Raw genomic sequence first — 11,224 nt, forward strand, 5'->3', positions numbered from 1 at the left:
TCAACAGTGCATCTTGCTTTCTTATATGTTGAACACTCATCCTATAGTTTGAATTCAATTTTCAATAGGGTAGTGTAAGGTTAGCATTTGAGTTTGTGGATATTTACCAAAGATTATACACAGATTTAAAAAAAAAAAAAAAAAAAAAAAAAAAAAAAAAAAACATTTTGAACATCTTTTCACTTGAACAGAAGGGACATGTCTGAAATCCACTTTTACTTTCAGGTGTTTACATAGTAAATTTTCCATTTTACATGAGAACATCCATCCATCCATCCAATTTCTATAACCACTTGTCCTGAGCAAGATCAAACCCACATTCTCTCACAGACAAACATCAACATACTACATTTCATACCTTTTCCATACATACACAAAAGACCTTAGCAAGACAAGTTTTTGCTGCTTCTGAAATTCAAGCTGTTTTGAAGAAAATCACATCAATTTAAATGTAAATAGCATTGCATGGCTTTATTTTATTGTCCACTTCTGTGATCTTCATTACATGAATATGGTATTGGACAGACACGGAGGCACATTGGATAATGCTGCTGAGAGGCACAAGAGAATGCGAGTCTCCACTCGGTCTCTGCAGTTTTTCTGCGTTCTTCCTGTGTTTTAAGGTTTCCTACCACAGCCCAAAACACTTGGTGTGCATTTAACCATGGGGGTTAATAAAGTACCATCATTATCATGCAGTGTAAATTGCAGATTTCTTCTGAACTTCTAATTTATGAAGTTCAAGTTAAAGTTAAAGCAAAAAATCTTTGTCAGTTTCAATCTTGACCATGATGTTTATTGTAGCTTTAAATCCACATACAATTTAAAAAGAAACGTGTACTACATAAAAATTACATTAAAATATAATTTCTATTCATTTTGACATTAGTAAAGTAGCACACATAGAATTAACTGAATAGTCTATACTTTTGGTGAGACTGTGGCAGTCAACATTGATGCACCCAGTAAGGCACACAAGGTGCTGTCACGCCTCCCTGGCTCGGTCAAACTCCTGAGCAATCTTCAAGGCAGTTTTTTCCAGTCCCACAGATTGCATGTTAGTGATGATGGCAACAACTACTCCCTGGGGTAGAGGGCCCATCTCATCCCAGGACTCCAAAGGGTCTCTGGGCAACACCAAGAGCACACTGCTGGCACCTACAGCACCTCCTGTGTGCGAGACATAGTGCCTTCGATTCATGCACTGTCCATATTTGTGCTGCTTTTCCACAACCAGCCAGCCCATGCCATATTGTCCATCCTTGTTCCACGAGACCTGAGTATTCTCCACTGGGGTCCATAGCATGTTTGCCGTTTGTGACTTCAGGAATCCAGGTAGGAGGTTCTCCTTATTTTTCCTGTGGGCCATCTGGTAACTGTATAACAAAACATTGCCAAACTGCACCAGGTCACCCACCGTTGAGAGGAAGCCACCACCAGCCCACTTGTACGAGTTATCTACGTAAGGGCAGTTGACAACACGCCCTTTTTTATCAAAGTGGTAAAATCTGAAACAAAAGTAAAACAAAAATATTAAAGTAATCATATATTAACAGGATTCCATACAACAATAATGGTTTAGGAAAACATATAGTACACCACATTTACGTACGGTGACATTCAGTACAATGACAGTTTTGCCTCATATAGTGAAATTACTTTATTCTGTATAATAGCTTGAAACAGGCACATCAAAGGGATTGGAACAAACACACAGTTGGTGTCTCAAACTCCAAAGCTTTTTGTCCCTCAGTGAAGTCAATCTGGCTCAGTCTAGTATATTATCCTCTATATTATCTTGGAAAACATGAACACTGACGTACAAGTGCAATGTGAATGTCGGTGGTTGGACTCCTCTTTTATAATATAGTTACTGGATGGAGAAACCCATTTCCATGAGACCCTTCTCGTTCGTGGGGGTTCTGTGCAAAGAACCCCCACAAAAATAAAATTTCCCCGAATCACTAATATTACCTTATAGACCGAGTATACCTTTAAAAAAAGTTTAACTCTTTAAGCACAGCAAAACTAACCACTGTATATACTCCCTATTTTCTATTATATCACCAGTCCCAAACAATGACAACCACCACTCAATCAAATCGCCCTGTCCTGGCAAAATGTCACAGTGGTCCCAGAATCATCACTAGTGGAAAGACTCGGGGGAACACCCTAGATGGGATACTAGCCCATCACAGGGTAGCCCCACACACAGACGGGCAATTAAGAGTTTCCAATTCAGCTGAACTACGTCTTTGGACTGTGAGAGGAGGCCAGAGAGCCTCTGCTCAAACGGAAGATTCAGTATTATCATTATTACACTGGCTCTTTAACTTACAAACACATTTGGGATCAAAAGTCTGTTTATTGCTCATTTCATTTGTAAATTCAAAGTACTTTTCATGACAGCGACAATCAGTAAAAGCTTATTACAGACATCTCTCAATGAATTGACTTAAGTTGGACTAAGGGACCACTGGTAGTGTAGTGGTTAGAGCTGTTGCCTTTGGATCCAAAGGCTGCAGGCTGGAATCTCCCTCCTGCTGTAGGACATTTGAGGAAGACACTTAATTTAAATTACTCCAGTTACAGTTACCCAGATGAACAAATGGGTAAATAATTGTAGGTGGATTAACATTGTAATTCGCTTTTGAAAAAAGCATCAGCTAAATGAATAACTGAAAATGTAAGTTTGGCCAAAACCAATGATAAAGCTATAATTATTTAAAAAAAAAAAAACAAAACAAACTTCATTTTTATTAATTTCAAATATGATTCAAATGACATTTTAAATAACTTAACTTTAAATAAGCCATTTCCACAACCTTGTAACTAGTCCCAACAACTGACCGGTTCATTCCATAAGCCTATCCAATGCTAATCGGTTTTTGGTCACTTTCAAATTTATTACCTATATAATCAGAAAAAATTGCATTCAGTTTGCATTATGCCATCTTTCATGATCACCTTTTTTCTGAAAAAAGGTCATCATGAAAGACTGCATAAAGCAAACTGATGGAGCAGTTAGGAAGTAAGGGGAGAAGGGGGTCTAAAACATATGCATTTTGAGACCCTCTTAAATGTACCATAAAATATGCTATGTGACTTATTTACTTTTTATACGCTTTATAGCATTTTATTAAATTCAAGCTAAAAATGTACAACTAATTTAAAATGATTGTGGAAAGCAGCTATTTTTCAAACTCAGATATTTGATTTGTTTCATAAACATGTGCAACATTCCTCTTCTCACTGAGATGGACTACAGCTCTTCCACAGTGTTCTACTATATTATTGTTAAGTTTATGAAGGAATTTATGAACTGGTACCTGGAACGGTGATATATGATGGGATCATTCTCATCTGGCACGGTGTTGAGCATGCCAAGCTTTCGGAACATTTCCATCATGTGGTCAAGGAAGGGCTGGCCTGAGGCCCGTTCTACCACAGCGCTGAGTAGGGTGAAGGCATGTGTCGAATAAAGGAAGGTTGTTCCTGTATATGAAAATGAACAAATGATGTAGATGTTAGAGCACAGCCTTCCATTGGTGCCAAAGTAAAGAAGTGTGGTCCGATTGACATTTTAACTAAGCTACTATAAAGAAGATTTTGTGAGAAAAAGTGGAGTCTTATTTTTTCCCCCTTTCCATCACACAGTAGTAACTGTTCATAACATGAAGGTCTGAACCCGAGAAGGGTCTTCATATTACAAATGTTTGACTTACAGATTTTCAAAGAAACATTTTAAAGTTTGTTTTAAATTTTATTTTCCTTGCTTTCCCCCCCCAAAAAAAAAATAATAAAAAAAATTTACTGCTGTTGTGGAGGGAATGTGACCTGCATTTCCATGTCCAACCAGTAGTTGGCAGTAAAATACACACAAAAGAACGGGAATGTGGGCAGAGTTATTTCAGTTCCACAGCTCCTGTCTAGTGAGTGTTGGTGACTAATAACAAGATGACAAATGTTGCACATACTTATGGGAGAAATCAGTCCATAGTCTTTACTGAACAAAAGTTCGTAGAGAGAAAGCATTTTTGTTTAGTTTTAATGTACCTCAAAGCTAAGGAAAATGTCAGAAACCTTACTGTGTTTTTATTATAGCTATATCAGACTTTACCCAGTGAATAAATTTGAGGTATGAATATTATTACACTTTTATTGAATATGTAGATCATAATGTAAGTTAAAAGTGGTGGAATGCTGAGGAACATTGAATGATTATGGGATGAATGAGCCAACAATCAGCACTTAATAAGAGGTTGTGGAGATGCCCTGTTAAGTTCACTTTATTTAAATGTTGTTTCAATTTGTTTGAAGTTAAAGAAACTCTCCAGGGCGTACCCTGCTTTGCATACCATGATTTGGAGATAGAATCATGGAATAGCTAAACGCTTTTATTTATCATAGCCTTATCTGATGTTTTTAGATAACCTAACACGTGAATATATCAAAGGAACTACTGTATTATTATGCCTTTATTGATTGTGATGTAGTGGCAAAAAATGATTTTGGAATTAGGAAAAAATAGAGTGATGAGTGAACTTTGAAATGAGAGTGGATGAGTGTACTTTACCCAAATTGCTTCAGCAGAAAAAATCAGCAATATAAAGGGGTGAAACTAAAAATCATTAAGCACTGAAATCAAAAAGAAATATAATTTAGGAAAGCAGATACATACCTGGCTTAAAAATGAGTGGGTCATCTTTGAATATGTCAAGAGCTTGAACTATATTCTCAAAGTGCTCTTTTAGGTAGTATTCTTCCTGCTCAAATTCTTTTTTCCGTTGGGTAGTCTTGTCCTTTTTACTTTTGGAAGTGGGTTTATTCTCTTGCTTTCCTTTTCCATCATTCTCCTGCTTTCCTTTTCCATCATTCTCCTCAGTTTTTCTCTCATTTGGCAGTCTGAGCGTCTGCTTTATCTTCTCCTCCCTCACCCTTTCTGCATCTCTCTCATAATGACGAATTCCACTCAGGTGAGACAGTAGCATCCTGGTAGTTATTGTCACCTAAAAATTCATTCAGAATGAAAAATAAAGCACTCCTCACATCCTCATAACTAAATATAATAAGGAGGGAACAGTGAAACCACTAATGATAGACATTTTTTGGTACTATAGAGGTTAAGAACTTGTAGTCTGTAAATCTATGTCATCAATTCAACTCCCAAAATACTCCATGCACAAGTACACTTGAGAAAACTTAACCTTAATTTCTCCAGTCATAATACTCAGTTGCATAAAATGGCAGAATCACTTTCAGCTAAACAGTGAGATAAGGAAGATAGAATTTCTAAAAGTAGAAATGATGCATTTAGAGACAGAGAATTTTAACTACACAGGTAGTGCTCAACTTATGAAAATCTAGACTTACAGCAGCTGCCCATTAACCTTTTTATGCGATTTCTGAGTCTTGACATTTTGTCATAATATCTGAGGATGACCACCTCATCTGCTTGAGGACAACACTCTGGCTAGAGTACTGCAAGGCACCATATTTCACATTGAGTCAGTCAGGTTGTCTGTCACTGACTGCCTTTTATTTACAAAAACACTAAATTTATTTACAGATTGTTTCTTGCACGATTCCATTCAAATCACTTTTGAATTTACAACGCTAGCAAGCAAAAATATCAGTCTTCTGCTGGTCCAGAAAAGAAAAAAAAGCCAAAGAAAACAGAAAGGAAGGTGACTTATGACAAGATCATTAGAACCTAATCCCACACCAGTCGAGGACCACCTGTACCAGTTATACTATACTTCCTTGTACACACTACTGGTTCTGTGTGACTTACATCTTCTCCATCAAACTGTTTAGCAGGGAATTCAGGGACATATTTCTGCACTGGAGCATCCAGGTCGAGGTGACCCTGCTCATAGAGCCGAGCCACAGCTGCAGTGGTGAGGGGCTTGCTAATGCTGGCAATCCGCATCACAGTCTCTGGACGGCAGGGAACCCTGTTCTCCAAATCCCCATATCCCAGGCCTTTGGCACACACAAGCTCAAATCAGGAAGCAAAAACAATTCAGATATTAAAAAGTAACATGTGAGGCGATTACCACAAGGTGAAAAAGAATGTCTCCGAACACCAACCTTCACACCAAATCGAATGTCCATCCACAGACACTCCAACTACAATCCCTGGGGCCCCGACCTCATCCTAGTGCACGAAACAGGAGAAAAATGTTATGCAGTTTTTTTTTTTTTGGGGGGGGAGTGCACCGGGTCCTCATGGTATGAACAAGACAACTCTGTAAAAATACTAGCAGTTTTAGGTTCATTCATTTTTTTTTTTTTTGTTTCATTTTCCTGTCCAAGACAATTCTGTTTCTTGCATCTGACAGTAAAGTGCACATAAACAGAGTAAGCATGTGGGATTCACTGGAATTCAATTCAGTTTAATTCATTTTTATAAAGAGCTCTTCTCACACAGCAACACAGAGCACTTTAACACAGGCATAAGGCAAGAAAAACAAATACACAGAAGAAACAAAAGAAGACAGCTGACTACCATAATATAATACTTTTATAGGGTTATAAGTATGCCTACTGGCCACGGAGGAAAGGAACAAAAAGTCCCAACCAAAAATCGAGGGAGGGAAAAAAAAAAAAAACTTCTGGGGGTCCAGGTGCCACTGGCTGCCCACCCCCCACCACCAGGACATTCTGGATTAATGGTCCAGATTAACTCATGTCACTTAAACAGTGCTTATACCTTTTTTTGATGTTCCCGAGTATTTGTGATCAATTACAAAACACATTTATGGCATAAAGCAGTCAACAACTGGCACTGAGGAGCAGTGTGTTGAGACAAAGTATTTTTAGCCATTTTAAAATTAGTTTCAATTAGATCCAAAGTAATATGATTAAGTCTATTTCAGACGTTTATACACCTCAATATAGAAAGAAAACAAGGAAAAACTCTATTACACTGGATGTGTAGGTACATGTTCATACACCAAGAAAGCTGAAAGTGGCCAGATACTGACGAATGTTGCACATGAAGGATTGGGAAGAAGAGACTCTGTATATTCGGCAAAGTTAAGGCAGAAATCATGATGTTTCAGGTTAATAAAATAAAATAAACCATCCAATTGAATTAGCTTATGTTTCGAACACGACGTTTTCCGAGAGGTTCTCGACCACAACCCGTCTTTTATTGACATCATACTGGGTGGGTTTAAAAGACAAATAAAATTACAAATAACTGTTCCCAACAATACTAGAACCGTATGTGTGAATGACAAATTTGAAATTACCATGGCATTCTTCTACGCTCTAGCAACAGTTGTTACACTCACTCAGTCACTGCGACTGCAGGACTAACTTGAAAACTCTTTTATGTCGCAGCTAAAAAAAAAAAAAAGGAACAAAACGACAGCAAGAATAAAATAACTACCGTGAACTGACGTTTATTTTTCTCGTAAAGCAATTAAATTTGCTCAAAAATATTACATCTTTTCCACAGTATCTGTCAATAAAAGCAGTTACACTTCGTTTGCCCCCACGCGGAGCCCGTGCACGAGCAGCTCGCGCGAGGAGACGTGGCTGAGCGCGAGTACCTTGATCCTGCGCAGCAGATCTCTGCTCTGCGCCACAGCAGCACGGAAACCCAGCGCCTGGTCACCTTTCCCTGCGTGCTCACACTCACAGAGATCCCCAGTGCAGCCGTCGTTCCTTAGCCAGAGGAGCAGCAGAGAACCAGCGCCAACCCCGAGCACACAAAGCCATACCGGCGCGACTCTCGAAGCCCCGCGGGCACTCGGCTGTGACGCGAAGAGCCGCGTGTTCCGCCGCCACACAGCAGCCGCAGGCGAGGCTTTTCTGCACTGCCACTGCTGGCGGCTCGACTTCGCCAGTAAGGAACAGGAGCGCGCATTCCTATACGTTATATTGAAAACTGTACACGAACGGGAAAAAATCTGCGACATGCTTAAAAACAGAATATTCGAAATAGTTGTAGAATTTAATTTGCGGCATTTAATATTTACGACGTTGATTAGTCAATACATGCCGAAGACCTAAATAATCTATCCCCGATCGATCGCGTGTTAAGGAACGAATCCGGGATTTCAAAGTGCGCCGGTACGACCTTTGAACTGTCGACACTAGGGGCGCTCTGTTTGAACTGCGATGATTCGTCGCATAACGCCGGTGTTAACGTTCTGTAACGGCTTTCGGAAGCATATCGCTTTTCCATAGATACCGTACGGGTTTATAAATTAAGCGCAATGGCATTTTTACCCGTTCTGCAGTTATTCAACTCGCATAACTTTGCATGTACCGTTCTGATAATGAAGGAATGGGCAGTACACGCAAGAATGGTGATTTCTGACGTATCTAAGGGACGGGATTCGTTTGACCAATTAGGATTAACACTCAACCATAAACCATTAACTGCAATATGTAGCTTCTGTCATGCAGTCTTTGTTTTAGTTGGTCTTATTGACTCTTATTTTATTTTAGATTTTGTTATTTGGCATGGCAGTTTTTAGGATTTAAGATTTTAATTAACGGAAATGATGAATGGAGAAATTTTTACCTGTCGAGTTGGACAACAGTGTGGAACCAGACACCTTTGGGCTGGTGATCCATTCTGATCCGTGTGGGGGGAAAAAAAACTACAATATGTAAGGAAAATGAATTATGCATATCATAAGGCAACATGAGAGAACACCATTGCCATGTGTTAACCAATTGTGTAAGTATTAATTAATGTCAATCTAATATCACAACAACTTTAAGTCCACTACAGTTCTGTACCCTGCTTCACTGTGCGTCTTAGAGGCAAAGCTGATTATAGGTTTGTAAAACAGTGGAAAATAGAAAATAAATTTACATGAAGAAAACTGCTTAATTGAAAAGCTAGGGGTGCGGTGGTGCAGTGGGTTGGACCACGGTCCTGCTCTCCGGTGGGTCTGGGGTTCGAGTCCCGCTTGGGGTGCCTTGCGACGGACTGGCGTCCCGTCCTGGGTGTGTCCCCTCCCCCTCCGGCCTTACGCCCTGTGTTGCCGGGTTAGGCTCCGGTTCCCCGCGACCCCGTATGGGACAAGCGGTTCTGAAAATGTGTGTATGTGAAAATGTGCCCTTGTGTACAAAACATATTATTCTTGGAGGCGTTTTGTTTACGTGGATGTCTCTGTGGGGGAAAAAGTGTGTGTGTGTGTGTGTGTGTGTGTGTGTGTGTGTGTGTGATACAAATCAGTCACTTCCTAGAAACTTTCTTTGAAACTTCTCATACCTGCCTGTATTGGGGCTCTTTGTATATTCACTTGGTGCGAACCATTTGCAGATATGACTGCGATGCTTCTCGCATAGAAAGAATAATGCTTACGTACTGATTAGTCCAAATTTTTTGTCACATTAAAACTTTGACACACATTACTCTTTAGAAAAAAAAATCTTTAAGCAGTTTTATTATTGTTTTACATTTTTGTACATTGCACTGTACATGTTTATTGTCCACAAACTACATTGATACAATATCTGATCGTTACACAAAAAGGACAAATTTGAATCTTGGGGTAATTAAAAAAGAAGAAAAGAAAGAACACTAAAAGTAAATGTTAAGTTATAAACAAATAGCATACAAAATAGAAGTAAATAACGATTCACAACTATTAAGTTACCAAACCAAGTTCTTTCGTCTATGTATAGGAACAATGTCTTACGTAACCTTATATACTTATACATACATGCATATTGAGAAAGTTCAAATAAAAACATATTAAGCGCAAGCGTGCCAGTTTGGTGTCTACATGATGCAGTAAGTGCATATTCTGCACAAAATTTGCATGTAAGGCATTTATGACACTAAAATGGAAACACAAGTGGCATGACTTACTCCACATGGTATTTTTCAAGTTCAACAAACTGCACGTGTCATTGAAAGTACAAAATCAGTTAAGAATGAGAACTAGTTATCCCTTGTAGCTAGACAAGGAAGAAGCTTTCCGTGTGACAGAGCCCTACAGAAACAGCACAGTCAAGACACAAAGTTTCCAAATGTTTCACTGAAAGGTGTTGAGGGAAAGACATTGTGGCAAGCAGTAAATAAAAATAAACAATAATGAAAAATAAAGAGAGAACGGGAGATGGTGTTGTATGGCAGCCTTTGGTTTTCACATATTATTTAACTCCATTAGAGTCTGGTCCAGCGTCTGGTGCAAATTGAGGTTCTCTCCTTTTGCATGTGACAGTTTCTCTGTTAGAATACCAAGTGAAAGATTATAATTACAAAGGTGTAAATTGGTGACAGCTGTCTAAAACAGCCACAATATTTACTCCATTTCATGTTAGATTTGCAGTTACCAAATAGAAGTTCAAGTGACCTCGCATCCCTGACATAACTGCAATTACTAAATTCAAAAAAATTTTTAAAAATCCACATTACATTTTACAAATGCATTATAACAATACTGTACTGTTACATATATACACTGCCTAACTCTGTAAAAGATCAACTGTATATTATATGTTGCCCCAGACATTTTACCTGGTTTACTTTTTAGTTGCATGGCTTCTTCTGGCCACCTGGATTGTTAGCATCTGTTACAAGGTAATTTGAATTTTTGTGTACCAAAAATTATTACTATTGCTATATTGCTGAAGTCTTGAGCCAAGGCAAAATAAAATAGAAAATATACTATAATAATTTCAAGTAATTCATCTGCACAACAAAGCAATGTAACCCAGAGAGGCACACACTATGAGCAACTTAGATTCCGCAATTCATCTAAAACAACCTGGAGGAAACACATGAACACTGGAGAACAAGTAAACTCCACCCAGGCTGAACCAGATTGGGACCTGCTATGAGGCACTACAGCTACTTGCTGCAGTTCTGTGGTCCTTTTCAGCACCGAATCTATGCAGGACGCCAATCTTAAGATGTTGGAAAATAAAAGAAAAAAATAGAAATAACTTTAAACCCTCAATGAAAGTCATAGTTCATAAAAAGGCTATTTCTAAGCAAATTGTTAAGAATATGTTGTGGTGAAAGGGTTATTGAAATTGTACATAGATCTCCCATGGTACTGACATTTTGGATGGAGAAATGACCATGAAAGGTATTCTGTTTTATACTGGAGGGGACAAGGAAACATGTCAGGCCCTATTTTCCTGTGCCTTGTCCACATTATGAACATGTACTGTATATACTGTATGTTTCCAGGACCATAAAGCAGTATTCTAACCTGCACTTTGGGTGCATTAGTCCGCTACA

At 38.7% G+C, this 11,224-nt stretch overlaps 1 protein-coding gene across 1 annotated transcript; it reads right to left on the reverse strand.

The window, feature by feature from the left end:
• Window positions 1–779: 779 nt before the first annotated feature.
• lactb (lactamase, beta) lies at window positions 780–8,077 on the reverse strand. The gene is made up of 6 exons (XM_018747644.2): window positions 7,563–8,077; window positions 6,094–6,160; window positions 5,795–5,985; window positions 4,682–5,009; window positions 3,330–3,495; window positions 780–1,508 (listed from the first exon to the last, which is right to left on the reverse strand). Exons 1-6 carry the CDS (start codon window positions 7,929–7,931, stop codon window positions 986–988), a joined length of 1,644 nt encoding a protein of 547 aa, XP_018603160.2. The 5' UTR covers window positions 7,932–8,077; the 3' UTR covers window positions 780–985.
• Window positions 8,078–11,224: the final 3,147 nt, after the last annotated feature.

The sequence above is a fragment of the Scleropages formosus genome, chromosome 7, assembly GCF_900964775.1.
Source record: "Scleropages formosus chromosome 7, fSclFor1.1, whole genome shotgun sequence".
NCBI classification, from domain to species: Eukaryota; Metazoa; Chordata; class Actinopteri; order Osteoglossiformes; family Osteoglossidae; genus Scleropages; species Scleropages formosus.